General features: G+C 41.6%; 2 protein-coding genes across 4 annotated transcripts in view; one reads left to right on the top strand and one right to left on the bottom strand.

The window, feature by feature from the left end:
* The window catches only part of URB1 (URB1 ribosome biogenesis homolog), a 55,229-nt gene extending 53,402 nt beyond the window's left edge, over positions 1 to 1,827 (top strand). Inside the window, 2 exon segments of the mRNA XM_063346685.1 lie at positions 468 to 637; positions 639 to 1,827. Coding sequence (XP_063202755.1) covers positions 468 to 637; positions 639 to 671 — 203 coding nt within the window. The 3' untranslated portion in view covers positions 672 to 1,827.
* A 1,086-nt stretch (positions 1,828 to 2,913) lies between these two features.
* Positions 2,914 to 20,508, bottom strand: MRAP (melanocortin 2 receptor accessory protein). 3 transcript variants are annotated; one of them, XR_010072557.1, is made up of 3 exons: positions 20,245 to 20,508; positions 14,844 to 14,943; positions 2,914 to 6,799 (listed from the first exon to the last, which is right to left on the bottom strand). XR_010072557.1 is itself a non-coding variant. In XM_063346715.1 (3 exons), the coding sequence occupies exons 1-3, from the start codon at positions 20,348 to 20,350 to the stop codon at positions 9,685 to 9,687; spliced, it is 312 nt and encodes a 103-aa protein (XP_063202785.1). In that variant the 5' UTR covers positions 20,351 to 20,508; the 3' UTR covers positions 9,564 to 9,684. The 3 variants fall into 3 exon arrangements, 1 of the variants encoding a protein (XP_063202785.1); XR_010072558.1 differs by lacking the exon at positions 20,245 to 20,508 and adding an exon at positions 15,884 to 15,988; XM_063346715.1 differs by lacking the exon at positions 2,914 to 6,799 and adding an exon at positions 9,564 to 9,790.
* Between the last annotated feature and the right edge of the window lie 242 nt (positions 20,509 to 20,750).

Genomic DNA, 20,750 nt, shown 5'->3' on the forward strand with positions numbered 1-20,750 from the left:
TAGCGCAGAATGGGGTCAAGCTGTAGGGGTTTCTGATAGTACAGCAGGCATACTCCCCCAAAGAAACTGGCCTTTCGAGGATTAAATTGGAGTTTGGTGAGGTATAGAAAATGTAATTCCAAGGGGAAAGATAGCCTGCAACAAATGAGCCCGTACGAGTATTGGGTTCTGATCCATACGCTGTTCAATGGTATCATTTGATTGCAAAAACCACAGGTCAGATTTCAGACCTTTTTTATTTATAAAGATATCAGAAGGGCGTGCTAACAAGAAACTGCCGCCTTCTGCTAGTGGGGGGAGGATCATTGGCTTTAGGTGAGCAAAAACCCCACAGATTTTCCATCTAGGAAGAGAATTAGGAAACTATTTTAAAACGTGGGTCTGGAAATAAAATGGTTTGGTTTTGTGTTACTGCGTGGAAATAGAAGAATCTGTGTTCTGATTTTTCTCTGATTTTTCTTCCGCAGCTGTTTGTGTATTCCTGACTTCTGTTTACGTTGGGGACATATGGCTTGGAGCGCAGGAGCCAGATATGTTAATAACCCACGTCAAATTGATCTGCAGTAGTACAGATGATGAATTGGAAACTCATAAACAAGGAGAAGAAACCATTATGCCTCTTTGTAAAACCCTTTACTCGGCTACATTGGGGCATTAATTCAGCGAACTGACACTTAATCTTTAATGTTATGTGCTCTGCCATCGTTGCTGCGAGCCATGAAACCCTGCTGAACTGTTCTCCGTACAAATCTAACTTGCTTTGTCATAAAGATCAATATTTTATTACTGTGTGCAAACTCGGAGGGGGGGAAATTGTATTCGTCATCTCTCAGTGGAACATTAAAGCCATAATTTCCCTTTTCTTGAACAGTATGGGACACTGAATGTTATTTATATCATTTTTATTACAGGCATTTTTAACTTTATGAAGAACCAAAAAAGAGGGATTAGTGCATTGCCTCTGGACTGTATTTCAGTCCCCATGTAGTTAAAAATCCATCTTTTCCCCAATATAAGGCGGGGAGAAAAACTGCAGAACTTCACCACAATGTGGTATAAGTGCAAAGAACGAGTAGTCAGAGGTTTAGCTGCGATAATTTACTACTTCTTGAAGAACCCACTTTCTTTCATGATATACGATACCAAAACCAGTATGAACAGAAGACTCTGAACACTGGAATCCTGATGGTCTGGGGTACTCCTTGTTTTTAAATTAAACTGCTTTTGAAAGCATTTGTATTGGAGCTGCTCTGTTTTTATTCTCCTTTCTATTTTGTGTGGGTTTTTTAATTAAAAAAAGCCCTGACCATCACCACTGCTGGGACTTGCAACAAAGGCCCGTCTTCTTTCCGCTCTGAAAAGATGAGAGATGGAACTACAACCCCAATGACTTGCTGCTCATTGATTATACATGGGTTTTATTGGAAATTCTCTGTGAAATCTGATAAATTTTTTCTTGAGTGTGGCCTCGAGGGCGGTTGAATGTACCATTCCAGATACGCAAACACGCAGAGCCTGAACTTGAACCTTTGAAATGTAAAACAGGATTTATTAAATTGACTCATGAATAGGCGCTGTGCCTAGGTACCGCGTATAAACGCTGTACAGGGGAAAAAAAATATGAGAAATGCACACTCCTTGTGATGTTTATATAAAGTGCCTTTTTTTTAAAATAAAAAACCGTGAGATGCAAATAACGAGGATTGCTTCTACATGTAAATATTCTTGTCCTAAAGAAGCTGTAACATCTATATCAAAACTTGATTTACAAGTAAAAAATATTTCTTGAAAAAGCTGTGAGTCTGTTCGAGGCTCAATTTTGTGCCATGTAAAATCTCTAGGGTGTGACAACAGGAAATTTTATTTGCTATGAAAAAACCCTGTATTTTCCTTAGTTAAAAAACAAAACAAAACAAACCAGGCACAATGAAACCAAAGGCATTCCAAAACTAAAGATGTCCTGCCATCTCATCTAACTGGAAAAGAAAATACTCCTGACATGCAGGGCAAGAGTTTTTCATCTCTCTTGAGGGACGGAGCACATCTAACAGTGGTTTATAGTATTATTTTCCTGAGAGAATTAAAGAAATGAGGTGAGACCATTCAACCAACTAAGGCCAGTAATGCAGAAACACTTTCTCTACCCAAATCTTTCTTAATTGGCAATAAATTAAATTAATTTTCCACAAGTTGAGTCTGGTTTGCCCTTGATGGTAACTGGCAAGCGATCTCCCTATCTTAATCCTGCCCCACCAGCTTTTTCCTCCCCTTTCCCTGCCCTGCGCTCCTGCTGAGGGGGGATGAGAGCGGCTGGGTAGGCACGTGGCAGCCACCCAGGGCCAGCCCACCACAATATGGCGTGTGGCGTAGCGCAGCCCTTCCCAGCCCTCAATAAATTCACAAAACCCAAAACCAAAACACCACAGCCCTGTTGTTACAACAGTCTCCGACAAGTTGCAAGCCCAGAACGTTTTTGGGTGTGCACTTGCCTGCATTGAAATAGCCTTTCACATGCCCTTTGGCCAAGTTTGCTTAAAAAAAAAAATAAAAAATTGTGTAACGGTGGCACCTGCGGGAGCAGAATTCATGTGTTGAAGCTCAGCCAGTTGGAAGGCCGATTCTGGAGTGAGATCTGATTCTAGAGGTAGGTACAGCAGATGCAGGCAGGTGTTGCTAAATTACTTGCGCTTGAACAGCTGTTTGCAGACCTTGGTATTTCCCTCTGGATGGAAGTAGTGATTCCTGACCGCAGTTTTGTCACTGGTAAGATAGGGAAGATAACTTTCAAGCCTACAGCGGGCTTCAGCTAATGAGATGCACGGTGCTATAGGAGTGGAAAGTACTGTCAGGAGACCACGGCTACGGCTGGGGCCAGTCGCGCGTGTTGGTGCGCTTTCCTTACAGTACTGCTTCTAATTCCTGACCACTTGCGCATGAATCCACGCCAGGGGTCCATACTCAAGTGATGATTTTCTGACGGCCTGAAGTATTCAGAAAGGCCCAGGAGTGAGTACTTTCTCCCCAGCTTGCAACATTTAGTATCGCCACTACTGCTATTATCAAACTACTCAAGGTTGGAGGAGAGGATTGTTCATACACATTTATTTTCCTTTTTTTTTAAATGGTAGTTTTGGAAACAGAAAAATAATGCAAATGAACTGACGATTTAAAGCTACTAGCCTGTCACGTAAAAAGATACATAGCTTCTATGTGTTTATCGGTAAAGAGACTGTAGCTGTGCCTGTGGGAATGTTTAAAAATAAGGCTTAATCTCTCACTGCCTCTGAGCTTCAATATATTCCAGTAATGTGGCAATTAAAAGATAATTATGAAGTCCTCCTAGAAATAATGGTCAAGCGTCTTTAAAAGCCATAGACGGTTAGCAGTTGAATGATCTGTATGTGTGAATTACCGCCAACGTGTTCAAGACGCGTTTTAATAAATTACATAGATGGAGAGTCATTATCTGAAGAAATTAAGCTTGATTAAAATAAATTGTGGAGCGCATTTGGAAATGGAAAACTTGCCCCAGATATGGCCCGATGTTTTAAAACGAGGAGTTTCTACAACTTAATGCAAGTTACTTGCTTTGATGCTGTGGTGATGAGAACTGTGTGGATGAAGCTCCAGTGTGCTCCAGCTGCAGCCGGCCAGCGGTCTGGGCTGCCCCGGCCAAAGCCATTGCCAGGACAGGCCTTGGAAGCCTTTTACTCAAAATCCACAAAAATTCAGTGCAGTTAACAGCCCAGAAGAACATATTGCTTCCTGTTGTACCTGGTGCACAGACCACGTACAGTTTGAGTTGCAGGTGGGACTCCTCAGGATCTGGACATCTGCCACGGTGGCAGGAGAGGATGTCACGCAGCATGAGCAACTGGGCAGAACGCAGTGGCTTTCGGGGGGGGCGGGTGTGGTTTGGGGTAACATTTTTAGAGAAGTCAACTATGTCTTCGAAGCAGCAGCATGAGGTGATTTGGGTCCCACTTTGTTGATGCAATGCTGCAGGCCACACAGGGAAGGCCTCTGCTAACGGAGGACTCTGGGGAAGGGGAAATAAAGTGCTCACCAGGGAGAGCAAAGTGCTGGAAGGGCCTTGGGATGGGTACGTATGGAAATGTCACAGAATGAAATGCATGTCTCTCCCCCCTCTTCCCTCCTCCCAAGTTAGGTGCTATAAGATAGGCTTGCATTTTGCATATTATTTATTACTGTTTATATACTTCATACTCAATGCCTTCCAGGTAATTTAAAAGGGTGGGCGGGGGGGGGGAAGTCTCTCCAGTGGTCATGTACTTTGAGTCATTACTTCCAGTGCAACTAATGAAAGAACACCAGAATGGGAGTATTCACCTGTTCCGGAAATCCCCTTGGAATCCATTTGTAGAGAAGCAGTTCTTGTAAAACAAGGTGAAAAAAGTATGCCACAAGTCAGGGAGGAGGACACTGGAGCAGATGGCGCCGGCAGGAGAGATGTTCTAGCTCAGATTAGACACACGTGGCAGGAATGATCAAAGTGCAGTTGCTGCATCCTTGAGGAGGAAAATGGGTCTGGATGGCCAGGTCCTCTTCCGACAGCCTTTGATGATACAGTGTGATTGCAGTGGGGTTAAAGGTAACTCCCAATTTGCAGCAGGAGAGCTGGTGCCGACAAGTGGTTCATGTCTCCTGTGAGAACTACCTCAGCTCTAGCAAAAGGTCGGGCTACCTGAGGGGAGGGGAAGGCTGTTGCAGCCATCGGAATTGACTGGTGGAAATCTTTGGTTCTCTGATATATGTCTGTCTGCGTTGCACCGTCAGTTCCTGCAGCCTTTCCTTGTTTTCTCCATCTGCCCGTGACTCAGTCTGACTCAACAGACTTTACGCCTTGACAGGTTTCCAAGCCCAACACCAGTAGTAGTCAAAAAAGCAAACTGCAGAAGTGTTTATCTCGAAGATTAAAAAATTTGGAGATTCAAAAAAACAACGACAATACAAACATATGCCCGGTGGTTTGGTCTGTCTCGTGTGTTTAAGGCTTTTTTAACACAGCCCAACCCACCCACGCGCTGGCAACATCACAGCCCACGCTCCCCGTGTGCAGCATAAGGCTGCTCTGGCAGTGCTTCACTGTAGGAGTTTTTGCCGCCTGCTTGGGGACGTGGAATTTCTAAGCTTCTCCTGAAGTTTCAAATGAATGTTGTGTTGTCCTCAGCCCACCAACCAGCTCTGCGCTCTTACATCTATTCCAGCCCTCGCTGCCTTCCTTGGCCCGACTCCGCAGTCCCAGCTTCGTGCTTACTGGAGCTCTAAGGGTTCTTCACCCTCTCATGGGCTTTTACCTGGTTCTGCCTGGGTTTGGTGGAGCTCCACAGGTGAGGAGGTGGAGAGAGCAGAGGCCACCAAAAGCGAGGGAGTGTGAGTAGCCCTTCCGACTCTGCTCCAGCTGAGTTTAACCCACCTCACCGAAAAGCTTCTGTGACCCTCAAGGAGGGCTGTAGCTTCTGCTACACTATTCGTCAGCCCCAGCTGAAAGAAGGCAACTCGTGCGGAAATGCGATGTTGCTTTTGTGGTTTTGCCAGCATTTTCCTGTGATACAAAATACGATAAACACACTTCTCTTTTTTTTTTCTAGTGCCTAGGTAACTGGCAGGTACCATTTCAAGACTGTTCAATGTTAACAGTTTCTTTTCCACCTACCATTTCAAAACGAAAGCAAAAAGCAATTGGTTATTGGTAGAAAAACTGTATTTCTGGGCAGCTGGTAAAACTAATGACTCAATTCTGTAAGACACTCACTCGAGCTAGTGCTGCCATTAGCGTTTTAAAGGCTGTTCTAGGTAAACAGTGTTTTAATAAATTTTAAATAACTCAAATATTTTTTGCAATAGAAAAGTAAATAAAAAGCATATTCTATCCTTGAGGGAACTGCTAAGCTTTAAGTTAGTGAAACAAGTTGTAACCCCTCTAGAAGCAGTTTTATTGCTGGTGTTGCACTGGACATTGTTGCTTATTTTTCAGCAGACAACCAAGTGGAGATGTCACAAACAGACGACTTGTGGCTCTCGTAATATCTATAAACAATTTTGGTTATGCTGCCAGTTAAGAAAGATCAATGGGCTGCTGCTTTTTTTTCACAGCAAGACAACCCAGTGAAAACTGATGCTGCACAGATCCCCCCGAGGATAACAGGACGCAGCGTGCACTCAGGTGAGCAAGGCAGAACTCTTCACAGGATGCGGGGTGTAACTGGTATAGGCTTTCTGCCGGAGAAGTAAATCTGCTCTCAGCCAAATGGGTCTTAATGAGAATCGCTCAACCGGCAGCACAGCCTTTGTGCTGTGTAATAGAGAGGAATTTTGGGTCTGAACCCTTAGGTAAACAAGGCAAGAGAAATTCTACAGGCAGCATCATCACCAGGTTCTAAATTGCTCTTCTAGCAGGCAACTCCAGCTACGTCGCTCAAATACGGCCGTTGTGATTTCCTTTTATGCATCCAGGACTTTTCAGGTTTGGCCTTTGTTGAAAGACATTTTTCTTTTTCTTCTCCTGAACTAATTCAGGTTTGTGGTATCAGTGTTTAATAGGCAGTCACAGCACTGAGCTTTTCTCTGCAGTCAGGAGGACTGAACTGCCGGTTTTGTTTAACCCGTTTCAGTTTTAACTCAGGCTCAGATCCTTCCGTGAATGCCAGTTTCATCCGAAAAGGAGGTAGATGTTTCAGAAGCAACTACATCTGAGTATGGGCTACTGAGATCATTGCAGGGAGGCTGGTCACTGCTGGAACTTCTTTCTTCTACCTGGTTCCCAACAATCACCTGTCTGTAATGTGTGGAGAGAAAAAAAAAAAAAAGGTACAGTTAACAGGGACATCTGTTTGGAAAAGAGATAGCAGCAGTTTCATAAGGATGTACATTATCAAATTTTTACAAAGTATAGAAGTTGGTTCTTCTAACACAAAGACACTGAATCCAGCATGAGCGATGCTTTGGACTTTATCCACCATGAAAATCACGTCCTTACCAAGAAATGGAGTATGATCAACAGCAAAACGGTGAGCTATGGGCGATATTTGGTGACTCCCCCCTTACCCTTCAAGACGGGACCTTCACTCCAGCCCTTAAGCGTGGTTCTTTAGCTGCATTTGTAAAGAGGAAACTAGAAACTTTGTTACGACTTGCTCTGTACTGAGGGTGACGGGAACTGTCACAGCCACTTCTGAGGAAGAGAAGGGGAATAATGAGCTTCGTGTGGCTGTGAATGGGTGTACAAGGGCCACGGCCACACTGGGGGCAAGAACAAGAGGGATGTGTGATATCTGGGGGAGACTCCTTGGCACTGGGGTTGGGAAAAAGCAAGACACAGCTCTAAAGGGTGGTACAGATCAGAGCAAGAAAATGGAACAGACTAAAAAGGAGTGGGTAGGACTAGGGTAGCAAGAAATTTCCAGTGTACAAATAATAACAGCACAGAGGTGTATGGTTCTGTTGGAAAAAACAAGTTAGCGATGGGGTGGAGGGGGCAATGACACAAGAACAGCAGAGCGCACCCTGCCTCCTCCTCCCTGAGCCTTCCTTCCAGCAGCTTCCCAAACTTCACCCTTAAAAAATAAATAGCTGGCGAGTCCTGGCTTAGAAGCACTAAGTTCAATTCAATATGGCTAAATGCAGGATCCCGACAACTACAATTATCCTCAGGGCTTCAAAGGTGGGGAGGAAAACTACATTGGGAAGAAAAATGTAACCCAAAATTGAGAATGAAAATGGAATAATTTTGAAAAGTCTTATTAACGTCCTGGAGCCATGGCTTCCAAAGAAGACATCTTTGACTAAAACCCACATTTGTTTCAGTGGCTATACAAATGTAAGAAAATATAAAAACCAAGATAAATAGGATGAAAAGGAAAATACTTTTAATTATTTGGAGGAAGGAAATTATCAACTTTATAACTTCAAACTTATATTGATTAATTGCTAATGAAAGCTTAAAATATCTGTGCCTGACAAGACTAACACAGCAGGAATTTTGCTTAATGGTAATTAAAAAAAAATGAAACAAAACCCAAAAATCTCAGCCACAGGCCCACCACAGGACAGAGGCAGGCAGGTTTGGGGGTTTTCTTTGCTATGATGTAGGCACATTCAAGAGATCTCTCTTCTCTCTGTTTGACAGAAGCAAGGCAAAAATACTCTTACCAAAACAGGATGTTTTCTTTCCAGTCCATTATGTAGCTAAATACCATGAGCTAGCTATCCATATTTTAAAATCTGCTGGAGAACTTGCATCCCAGAGACCTGGAAACTGTTTGAGGAGAACTGCGTCTGGCTCTTGTTAATTGTTAACCATCCCTGGAACAGCAGGGAAGTTTGAGGAGGCTGGAAGAGCCCTAGTGTCCCAGTATTCAAAGAGAGCGAACTGGTCAAGCCAGGTCACCGTAAGGCAGTGCAACTGACCTCAGCGCCAGGCAAAATCATGGAATTAAAGCTAAGATAAGATACAACTGAAAAAGTATTTCAAAGGACAGAAAAACTAATTCCAGACAGTGTGGTTTTATAGACAGATGGGTTACATGTGGTTTAGTTTATGTCCTTTGAGAGTGAGCTGACATAATCTCAGGACTGGCCAGACTGGGCATTCTGCACCCTCTGAGGAGATAATGTTGGATTTGATAATACGGTTGTTGACAGAACACTACTTCAATGCATGGCTCAAGAGTTATTTCACTCTTTTGATTGTCACTTGTCACTATTACAGGGAAGCCTTTTTGTGCCGTTTAAAACCATTTAACAGGTTGAAAACAAAAAGCCCCATCATTTCAGGTTGTAGGAGAAAGGGCAAGAACTAGGAAGAACTTCAGAAAGCAACGGAGAGTGCCTTAATGCTAACACAGACAGCCCGCTTCCCAGCACCTGAGCAGTGCAGTCCCCGGCACAGCCCACCAGGATGGATGTTTGCCAGCTGGCACCAGACTTGGAGAATGTTTGATCAGCAGACGCAGAGGGCATGTTCTGACCTCAAGTTCAGCAGATGGTGTTCTCTCAACTGCAGAGTCTCAGTGCATGGGAGCTCTGGAAGGACACCGGCTGCTGGTAAGCAACCGCTATTCCTGGCCTTGAGTTCACACATACATTCATACAGTGGCTGGTGCTAAACGAAATCCCAGCCCTTTGGTTTTCACTTGGAGATCAGCTATCTCTGAACAACCTCAGCACCACCCTACCAAGTATGGTACCAATCCCAGGCCTCTCGCCAGTGGCATGCTACCTGCTAAAAGGTACGGAGCATGTTTCTTTAGGTGACAGGAGTGAGAATGCTTTCCTGTAAAAACACTGTAATTTGAGCTCTGGTGACTGAAGTCTTACAATAGGCTTTGACAGTTCATAGCTAACCATGTTCACAGCCTCTGCTCCTGTGGGTCTGACACCTGCTTACATCAAAGGGAGTTGGTTCTGTCAACATAAAAAGAGGAAGTTCTCCTAATGATGGAGGTGTGAAAGACAGCTTCATCCCTTGAAACCAGAGGCTCGAGAATAGCAAGATTTTTTATCTGCTGTTTGAGATTAAATTCAGAAACCGTACTGGGGAGAAACTGGGATAGATCCCCAGGAACACTGTATATGGGAAGCCAGCTGTAAAGACTTTGCTGTCTCAGCATCTTCTGATATAAGGAATGATGCTGTAATCCATGCAGACAAGTCATGTAGACCTCAAATACTGGTCTTGCGAGAGTCTCGGCCATGAGATTTCAGTAGCATTGAGAAACCAGGTTCTTTCTGAGCTCTTAGCCAATCTTGGCTATGAAGTTCAGCATGCCTGCGTGTGAGAAAATATGATTACTGCTAGTGAGACACAGTAGATAGAGATCACAGTTGAGTATATATTAAGTGAGTTTATACACTAACAAATTACCTTGATTCCAGGAAACGGTCTATTGTGATAGGAAAGAGAGGGATGAAGAAAGTAGAGAACAGGAGCAGCTGCCTTAAGAAAGCAGAAAATAGGAGAGTGGTCTGCTTAGCCAGAGAAGTGCCTCTCATGAGGATCTTCTTACTATAGTATTAAAAAGGACTTCCTCTCCCCAAAGACAAGGTAGCATGCCCAGGTAGAGCTATGGAGCTATGACACAACTTACTGTCATCTGAAGGAACATGGTGCCTTCAGTGTCAGATTCATTGCCTTCGTATATAGGAATAGGTACTGGTACTTTTTTGTTATTGTAATACACGGTGGTTATATTGTTCACTAATGAATATTACAGACTCGAAGGTAAGCAAAAAAAAAAACCCCAACAAACTTCTGAAGACTATCTGCTCTCATGTGAGATCTACGGTATTGCTATAGATTTTTTTTTCTGTCCTAGGAACCAAACCCCCTGAGCTGTCAAATATCCAAATTAGTTCCCCAGTTCCAGGAATGAAGCAGCTGTTGCAATTGATCTGGATGGAACAAAGAATTGAAAGAGCACATGAACAATGTACAGTTTGTCCACCAAACCAGTGGTTATCTGTCTGTCCATGAGGGAAACTCTCACCTGCGAATTGAGAAGAAAGCTGGCCACAGAACAAGTGTTTTCAAGTCAACTCACACATCTCTGTCAGGCAAGTAGTATCCTCAAACTATGTCACCATATGCCCCAGAAATGTTGGGTAAAAGTTGCTGGTAGTCAGGGGAAAAAAGTGTCTAAATGCTGAATTTGGTTTCTTATTGCAAGAAATCTGTCTGAAGCCAGCAAGGCTCATGCTGCCAAGGAGTCCAGAGTCCTTTGATTGAGCCTACGACAGCAAGAGATGTGGATAAAGGATGAGACATGCAGGTCTTCCAACTCTCTGGGTACCCAATTTTTTTTTCTACATTATACTGTGTGGCAGTAAGGTGATAGCCAGGAGATTTTGGATGCCCACAGTGGTCTCAATCACGGCTGTCAGGAATGCACAGTCTCCAGTGAAATGCATAGGAAACCGGGGTGTCCTTTGGAGAGGTCCACGAAGGAACTTTCCCTGCCCCCTTTCACCACATTTAGTTCCGGCCTTGGCTGGGAACTGTGTCCCCTTCCTCTAACCTTAATTTTTCTGTATAATTTCGGCTGGTAAGAAACATAGTTGACGCAAATATTAATACTGGCTCTTGATTACAGCAGTGTGGTAATCAACTGCCTTGCCATGCTAATGCGTTTGAAATAATTGGTCCCATGCCCCAAACCTTTTTTTTATTTCTTTCTTTCTGTAGGGATAGTGTAACGGTGACAAAAGGGACTGGGACATGGATTCTTTGTGCAGCTCTCTTGCAAGCACCAACCCTCCCCCATCTCCCACACTCACTCATCTGACTTGGCACCAAATTACTTTGAATTGCAAAGAGCGTGGTGCAATCAGATCATGGATTCAGGTCCAGGACCTCTCAGTGTCTAAGGATTATGCTGTGGCATAACTAGATCTAGTTGTTGCATATGCCTTTCAGAAGACGCTGACTTCTTTTGTGTGTGGATATGCAGGTAAAAATCAGCAGACTATACTGTGATAGATGGCATGCCCTCGACAAAATAGGAAGGCCTTGATGTACACAGTGCTGGAAGAGAGATAATCACTCCATGTTACAAGAGGCCAAAATGTCACCTTCAGGGACCCAGAGATCCAGCTGACACATGGCGGTGGGGGTTTGCTCAATGGTCAACTGAAGCAAGAAGGTACACTCTTATGAACTACCAGACTTGAAAGCACACTTGTGTCACCAGGCAGTTGAGCAAGCTGGAAGAGTACACGCTTCCCTGGATGCCCCTGGGCTTGACAGAGAGATGGATGAGGACAGAAACAGTGAAGGTAAAAGTTCTCCAGCCTTGACCAGTGACGTATCTGTACGTTTGTTAACTGAATATATCAGAATTATCATGGGAAAAGAGACAGGAGATTTCAATACAGAAATTAGATTACTGTCATGCCAAGGGTAATGGAAGGATTACATAAAAGGAAGATGACAGGGGAGGATGATGGAAGTTAACAGAAAGATCTTTCAGGCACCACACTTCGTTTTATTGCTGGAATTGAGAGAAGTGTAATTGGAGTGGGGGTTAAAAAACAAATGGAACCCAATCAAAAGGGCAAGTTTGGGTTTTTCTGGGGGAGCGTGAACAGTCTCTTCAGACACCTAAAATTTTTTTCTTATATTACATTTCAAGCCTAGAAAAATAGTAAGACAGAATGGTTTCAAAGCCTAAGCAAATGTCATCCAATACTGCTTTCCATTAATGAGTCATGGGCTCTCCACAAAACATTCCTAGACTTGCCTTGTTCACAACAGCTCTTTCGATGGACAAAAATAAATATATTAGAGATAAATATGGATATTTCTAAGCCAGGTATTTCACTCAGTAACATGACGCAAAAGTGAAAAATTTAAAAAAATTAATAGTTTTATTTAAATCTTCCAAACACTCTGAGATTTTCACGTATATAGACTTTTCCTGCCAGTTTTTTAGGAACAGTAAATTAATGGGAACATGCCTCTGTCACCCTATAATTTTATGTCCGTTTCCATGTGTTTCTTGTATTGTTAGCTTGCCTCCTGCTTTGTAGTTTATTTGGGCAAGTTGCCTTTTTTATTGTTGTTGTTACCTTTTGTGAGCATGCCAGAGGCCTTAGGGTGCCAACAAATTAGAATATTAGTGCTCTTTTTTGCTGCCATACTATACGTATTTCCCTCTACTCATTTGTGACCTAATCTTGAACCTCTGCCTAATCTGCTGAGCTGAATTTTCTGGGTCCTGATCAGACTAGGAGGTGCAGTGGGCAAACGCATCCTTGTTTGCATAAAACGTGTTTGCCAGAAAAACTAGCAGCAAGCAAAGTAAACCAAATGTAGAAAGCTGCAAACAGACACCTGTCCTCAAACAAAGTTCAAAATCACAGGCGGCATTAAAACTACATTCCCATTCAACACATGGGTGCTGCATGTCAGCAGGCGTTGCGTCTCAATCAGGCACATCCACTACAGCTACTTTCACAGGACAGGTTCTATAATCTTTTAGGAGACTGGGGTCATGCCTGTCAACAGTGAGGTATTTATGTAGCCTCTCTTTTCAGTCATGGAGGTTACAGGTGGCAATATCCTACTAGAATAGACTAGCTGTTCCATCTATCTGCCTCTGGAGGATGTCTCCCTGTTTTGTCAAGCCCAGCTGTAAAAAACAGTCTGGAAGACACGAACATAGGGCTCTGAGATCTCTGTCTGCAAAGTGAGATATGCTGCACACACTCTGAGCCTGAAGATGCTATTATGCTTTACTAGGGTACCCATGAGCTCAAACCCAACTCTGTCTCCCTAATTCTGAATAGTACTCTAGTGAAATTCAAATTAAGTAGTCAGGTGAGAGGGACAGAATCAGACCTGTAAACTTTAATCACTAATGGAATGGCCCGAGGCTAATTCCAGGAGATTCTGCCCCAGCAGAAAACCCAGTTTGACCATGTTGTCTCACTCCTAAGCTGACCAGTACTGTGAATGGTACACATCCATGGTTGCCAGGTGTTTCAAGTCATTTCACAACCACATTTCCAACTGATTAATACTCAGTCTCTAAGTGTGTTTGTAGTTTTACTGTGGGCTTACTATGCTGAAGGACAGACGTTTACAGATATGGGCCATCTTTGTAAAGGAAGGTATTGTCATAATCCTGCCAGGACTTGCAAAACAAAACAAACAAACAAACTAAAACCAAAACAAAACCAAACAAACCAAAACCAAAAAAAAGAGAGGAAAATTTGACCAGATCTTCAGCCAATTATAAATCAACAATTTCACTGAGTTAATTTAACCTACAAGAACTTAAAATTGTTTAGGGACTGAGTCATACACTTATTTGAGGCAAGAGAGATATTTGACTAACCTTCTGCATAAAAGGCCAGAGAATGATAGACCATAGGCTCCTCACAGTAAGTTTTGGATGAATACAAATGCATGCTTTTCAGCTGTTCAGTCATCAAGTAAAAAAAGAATTAATCACAACCCATTTAATAGTCTACCCTAAATTGTTCCAGTGAATCATTACCCTCACATAAAAATATGTGGTACATCTCAGTTTGTGTTGTGTGAGCTTCCAGCCATTGCATTTTAGTGCAGTATTTTACCATTTTATAGTTATCGTGGGTTTCTTGAATTGGACACTATTGTTCTAAAAGATGCAGACAGTTCACAAGGGTCATCTTCGAGCCACTGCTCCTTGAGAAATTAATTGATTTGAGTTGATTTCTCTCACTGTAGGATGTGTTTCTGGAACACAAATCAGTTTTTTCCTGATTCTTCCCAATTTCTTTAAAACCCTTTTTAAAGACTGCATTTTAACATAAGCACAACATTCTTGGGATGATCTAAGCAATGGCGCGCATGCTATTATCTTCCTGCTGTCACTAATTTTTCTCTCAATTTGATCAAGGTTTACAGAATTGCTTTGGGAGCTTGTGTTCACCTGCTTTACTACCATGATTCCAATTTCCTTTTCAGGTGTGGTTTACAAGAGGTACTTTCCCACTGTGTATGTAAAACAGACACTCTTACTTCCATAGTATGCAGCCTGGATATCTGGCATAAGTAAAATGCATGTTGTTTGCCAACACACCAAGCAGCCCAGACTGCTCTGCCTTCATGGTTTACTGTTCCCCCATCTTTCTGTCATCTGCAAACCTCATCAGTTATGAATTTATTTTTATCCAGATGATTAATACAAACAGTGAATAGCAGTGGGTTGAGAGACACTCAAACCAAATAACAACATAAAAAGTGTCATCTCTGAATCACTTGAAGCAGTGAATGAATGTTTCATGCAGATTATTTTATCACACTGATCTATACTTACGTTATCTCTGGTTGTACTTACTTTACTGGAGTAGATCCAGAGCGGGACATGTACAGTAAAATAAGGAAAAGAAACGTCACAAATGCAGCAAGCCCAACCCAAAAGGCTATGACAATAGAATCTGTGGATACAACACAGTAGTTCTTGTCACTGGTACCGCAGCAAATATAAAACTCAGCAATACAATTTATGATCTCTAAGAAAGGCGTGTAATTTAATTATGTCAATTCAATTAAAAGAGGAATCTGAGTGCCAATTTGTTAAAACTCTTAAGATCCTCCTAACAGTTTATTGTAACAGTGCCTGGCCAGGGCTGGGGGAGAGGCTGGGAAAAAAAATCTCAGGACTAGTACTGTACATATATTTAAAAGATAATACTGAGCTCTTAGGATAGTTTTCACAGTTTCATCTCTTTGCAGGGGACACGGTTCCTTTTACAACATCACAGTGCAGTAAGCACTGTGGTACTCAAAATTGAGCTGTTACTGCTCGGTGCGCAGCCAAATCCCACTCTTAGGGGAAAAAGTACAACAACCCATGATCCTTAAGACGAGGCTTTTAGGGAGGGAATTCTAGCCTTGAAAGCATTTTCTACCAAGATAAATACCAGGGAAAGCTTGTCGAAACATGCCTGTGACCCTCACAGCACATCAGTCCAGTGGGAGAGAATGTGAACCTTCCCCTATTCAACTGCAACACTTCTGTAATCATCATAAAACAGTTCCAAATGCAGTCTACTTTATCAGGACTAGGTGGTTTCTTTAAGGAACAAGTAAGTGGATTCCTAGTACTAAAGTATTGATTCACAATTGGTTTAAAACAGCCTAAGAACCTGCCACTGCTGTTATCCCTGGTTCAGATGAAAACTTTTTTTTTTTTAATTAATAAAAGAAAAAAAAAAAGATTAACTGATCCCTGATCTGGGTGACCAGAGCTAATGAGAGTCTAAGGTGGTTGGGGGAGAAAAGGGAGTTGCTCTCTTATGAATGAAGGCTAGGGGGCCGCGCAAATTATTGTCTCAGTTATGGGCTCGCTGTTAGATGGGATGAATCTGCTCCTACCCCAGTAGCACATTCAGTCACTGCTTCAAAAATGCTCCTTCCTGGGATCAGCATGGTTGTGGTGAATGTCCCAATTAAAGCCTTGAAAATGTTGTGTGTTCTGTAGGGCACAAATTGAGAAATGCCCTGAATTCATAACCGGCTACTCACTTAGAGTGAGGTGAAAAAGAAGGGTCATTGACTCCAGAGACAAATATTGACCAAGTTAAAATAAATCTTCCATCTCAAAGGACAGAAAACATTGTGTTCTTTGAAACACATCCAATATATTTGATTAGGTGTTTCTTTGTGAAAAAGTTCAGAACGTGTTGTCACCAGAGCCACAAAGAGATTAGGAAGAATTATCCCAGCTCCTTTTAAACCTAAAACTAGAGCTGATCCAGCCAGAGTGTTATCAGAAAGCTGCATTTTGGCTGGGCTACAGAGAAGGGGTCAGCTTATTTTATTCTTCCTCTGTTAAAAAAGTTTTACTGAGCTTTAATTCAAAGGATGGCAAATGAACATGTGAGGGCCAATATTCTGACCTGCTCTTCCCAAACTTATTAGGGGAAAAAATGACTGTGTGCTACTGGCCAACCCCAACTCCTCAAGGGAGAATGAGGGGACTTCTGTTAAAATAAAACCCCAAAACTAAACAAAAAAAAAAAAAGCAAGCTCACGGTCCAGAGATATTTTGAAAAGCTCAAAGTTTTGAAGCATTCAAAGCCATCGGCACAGAAATGAAGAGTTTGGATTTAGAGAATTCCCTATCAGAGATATTTTGGTTTCATCCTTTAAAAGCAGCTTTAGTACCATTCATAGATTCACTGAAGCTAATCAAATTTGCTTCAGGTCTCATGGGGAGTCTGAACTCTTGAGGGATAAACAGAAACTTCTTGACTGTTTTTAAAATCCTGCAATTAGGTTTGTTTTTTTTTTCAATGGGGATAACATATTTTAACAATATATAAAAAGCCTTTCTATTGCTAAATTTTACAGTCACCTTTTGTGTGTGTGTGCATATGTTTTTAAATAGCCTATTAGTTCACGGGCCAATTAAGCTTTTTATTATTTTCATACAAAATTGAGAAAGCTGCACAATGCTATTAATAGAAAGCAAGACCATGACTTTATAGCTGGATTTAGATTCATTTTCATGAGCCAAACATGGTCTCACAATGCTTCAGGGACAGGCCACATAACAGAGGAAAGAAGGTGCAGAGATTCAGATCTCTGTTTTACATTAAATTAAAAAAAAATTAAACTAATAAAAAAACCCCACAAAACAGGCAAAATTGAATTAGGGAGCTATAATCCTATCCCAGGGGTTATGATGAATATATGATTCATTTGGACTGATTCAGCAGCGCACCTAAACAAACGCTCAGGTCCCATTGCAGTCAAACAGCAAAGGTCTTCTGGAACATCAATACAGTGGTTATTGTAATCCTGGAGGTATCCTACATTTTGACAAACTTGGAATGTTTGGGGGTATCTGAGGGGAAATCATCACATTTCATCTGCAGCACAAAGGGGAAGGACTTGCTGAACTTATTTCATCTACATAGTTCCAAGCACATGAAGACAATAATCCCAACAGTGGCTTTTGAAGGTATAAGAATGTAAATATTATGTAAAGACAGGAAAACCTACAAAGTGTATTCATTGCTTGACTAGTGCTTTTATTCAAAACAAACTAAAAACTGACCAACTGTGGAATTATTTCCCTTGGTGTTTTCTTTATAACTTGTAACTCACTGTTCTCCCACTGGTATTTGGAGAAGGAAGAATAAAAGTACCAAGATGACGCAGTCTCCATTCCTGCTAGACTGCTGACATGGAAAAATGTCTATTTTTATAGGAAGCATAAGAAAAAAAAAAAAAAAAAAGAAAAACAGTTTCACTTCCCTGGCTATCAGAAAACCAAACCCAACGCTTTTAGTTTAGAAATTGGTACAGCCAATGTGGGCTCTTTAACAGACACAAATCATGGAGAAAAACTCCATTTTGACAAGCTGCCTAGAAATATCTTACATAAACAGCCGCCCCAGGGAACTCAAATTGCCTTAACATTAACCTGCTGAGGGGGGAAAAAAAGTACATCCCAAGCTTGCATCTTTCTCTTTCTTCTTTGCCTGGGAGCTGAGCAGCTGAAATACAGAAGCCTGGTTTCTTGCGGATTTGCTTCACAAAGCTGAACCCAAAGGTGATTTCCTTTGGTGTCCAACAGGGCATGATCCCACCCTGCAGCTTTTTTGTCAGTAAAGGTCTTCACTCACAATGTTCCTCCTCTATTATGTAGCTACCCACCATAGAAACTTGCAGATAATTCGTATCTTTGAGGCTCCGCTCCTTTATAACTAGATCAAGTTGGAGTTACTGTAGTAGCAGATGAGATGCATAAACACAAAGTATGATTGCATAAATTGTCTCCTTAGAATATAAAAGACCTGAAAGGTGGCAGACTCCTCTACTTCTTTAGGAGCAGAGAACAACTGAAAAAAATAGTAACAGTTCAGTTTACTCTGCTTTTTTAATGGAAATAAGGCTTATGAGATCACCCATCAACACTCAGACACACGTGTGGTAATCTCCTCCATGAAACTATCAACAAATTTAAATTAAATCTAACAGAAAGGGAGCATCTTCTCTCAAAAGCACAATTTTTACAAGTTTCAAGAGAACAGGCAGCTGGGTAAAGAGAAATATCCTATAAATTGCCACGGAGGGAAATGCTCTAACACAAACTCCACTTCTATTGTGTATTATGCAATCCAAACGTTAGAAAGATGTTATTAATGAGAAAAAAGGGGAAAGGTTAGATTCCTGATTTCTGTTTTTTGCTAAGCCAGACACATGCTGGGGACTTACAGCTAGCTTAACTCAGCCATTTGGGATTTCCTTGGTGGAATTTGGGGGTAATTATGTGCCCTAACTTTAAAATTAAGAGAATTGCAGAAGCTGACCATAATGTGCCTGATCCCAGCAGCACCAAATGTTGTTCTACAGTGCCATGGAGCAAGATTTTATATATGGAAGGATTCACACCCTTACTTTAAGGCACGATTCTCTAAGCTTGGAGGCAATAAACCCTAGGCTCATTAGAGTGGACAGAAAAGCTTTTCTAGAGGCGGTGCAGAATAAGAGTTTCTGCTCCCTTTTCTTATTCTTGCTCTCCTAAGGCAAGCGAAGGACATGAAACTCCTAGCATTGTCCAGTTCAATCTTCAATATTAGAAAGACAGTTTCTTGCATTGTTAATTAGACAGACATGAAAATATTTAGAAAGACTATCACGTTTTCCTTACATACCAGATCACTATAATAACCTTGGGGAAAGCAATTTTAGTCTCTGAAACCCTATCTGAACAGTCGTAGTTGTCTTCAGTAAACTAAATAGCAACCAGTAAATCCCACAGCTTTGTCACTCAAATGAGAATAAAACCATATGTAGAGACTTTGCAAAAATCGAAGACAAACACTGCCTACAGCCTAAGTGACTCAAACATGCCTACCTGCTCTCCCTCGATCTTCATCAACCATCCAACTATGCTCAGTTAAGTTAATCCCTCATGACATAGCTTGTCATTTTATCTTATCAAAATCTAACCAATGCAGCTACATTAGAAAAAAAATAAATTACTCGCCACTTTAAGTAATCATAAAAAGACATCGCTATCTCATTGTGCAAAAACCAAGCATGAAATGGAATTAACTGTCACAGGGTGAATTTGGTGAATGCTATTTCATATTATATACCTTGAAAATAAACTTCTAAATCCAGCAGAGTCAGCTTCCATGGCAATAAAGTATTCTGACAATAACGTATATTATTACTTTATCTTACAGTTCTGTAGCACTAAGTCAAAGGAGGAAAGGTAATAGAATATGTGTTCAGCTTGATGTTCCTGGCTAGCGGAAACATACGCTTCTTCTTTTACTAAGGTTTTGAATGTTTATCAGTGGTAATGTAAGCCTTACATGCCAAGACAACAACACGATAGTCTTATGAAAAAGTCTGCTCATTCATTCAACTTTTCTGATAGTAGCATGCAGGTAACTAACACTCCAAACTACAGATTTGCAAGTCATTAGGTTTCTACTTAGCAAAAGGCTAAAAAAGAATCTGTCATTCTAAATAAGAGTTAGTATCAGCAGTCTTATAACTTCAAATACTGAAAGATAAACCAAAGAGTTTCAGTATTAGTAAAAATTGCTATTAGAGCATAGTCAGTTGGGAAGGCAGACATCTATGCATACAAACCACGCACATATAACCCGGCATGGTCTCTATTGCAAGGAAAATAAAAAATAAGCCAGCGAGACAAGCTATGCAACATTTTTCCTGTACTAGATTAGCACCTACTAGTCTACAATACTTACATTTATTAACCTTCAACTTGCTTCCGTCTACTGGAATTGGATCTATATAATCCCAATAATATTCATAGGACCAAAAATACTCAGAGGAGTTTGTTCTGTTAGCCATTTCAGTAGTGCATTTTAAACCAGCTCAGAACTCCAATCAAATACTTTTTCTCATTGTACTTCAGCGCCCTCAGAAAGAGATTGCATAACTGATGCCTATGTAAATCACTCTGGGGTCCTGCAGCTCAAGGACTGCCTTGGTACTAAAAAACATCTAGCAGCAATGAATATTTATGTCTGAGAGATACGAAACTGCAGCCCTTAAAATGTAATCCTTGCTTCCTGGTGGGCAATTGTGTTATTCCTCAGTGTGTTTTAAACTGAGATGGATGTCAAGTGACCCAAGAACGGGCTGGACAAGGGCCAGCTGGGTCACAAACCCTTCCCTCTTAGAAACTTGCAGGAACACAGCGCTCTCTGGAGCTGCTGAAAACAGCTGGCCTTAAAGACATTTCTGAATT

This window comes from Chroicocephalus ridibundus, chromosome 1, assembly GCF_963924245.1.
Source record: "Chroicocephalus ridibundus chromosome 1, bChrRid1.1, whole genome shotgun sequence".
NCBI lineage: Eukaryota > Metazoa > Chordata > Aves > Charadriiformes > Laridae > Chroicocephalus > Chroicocephalus ridibundus.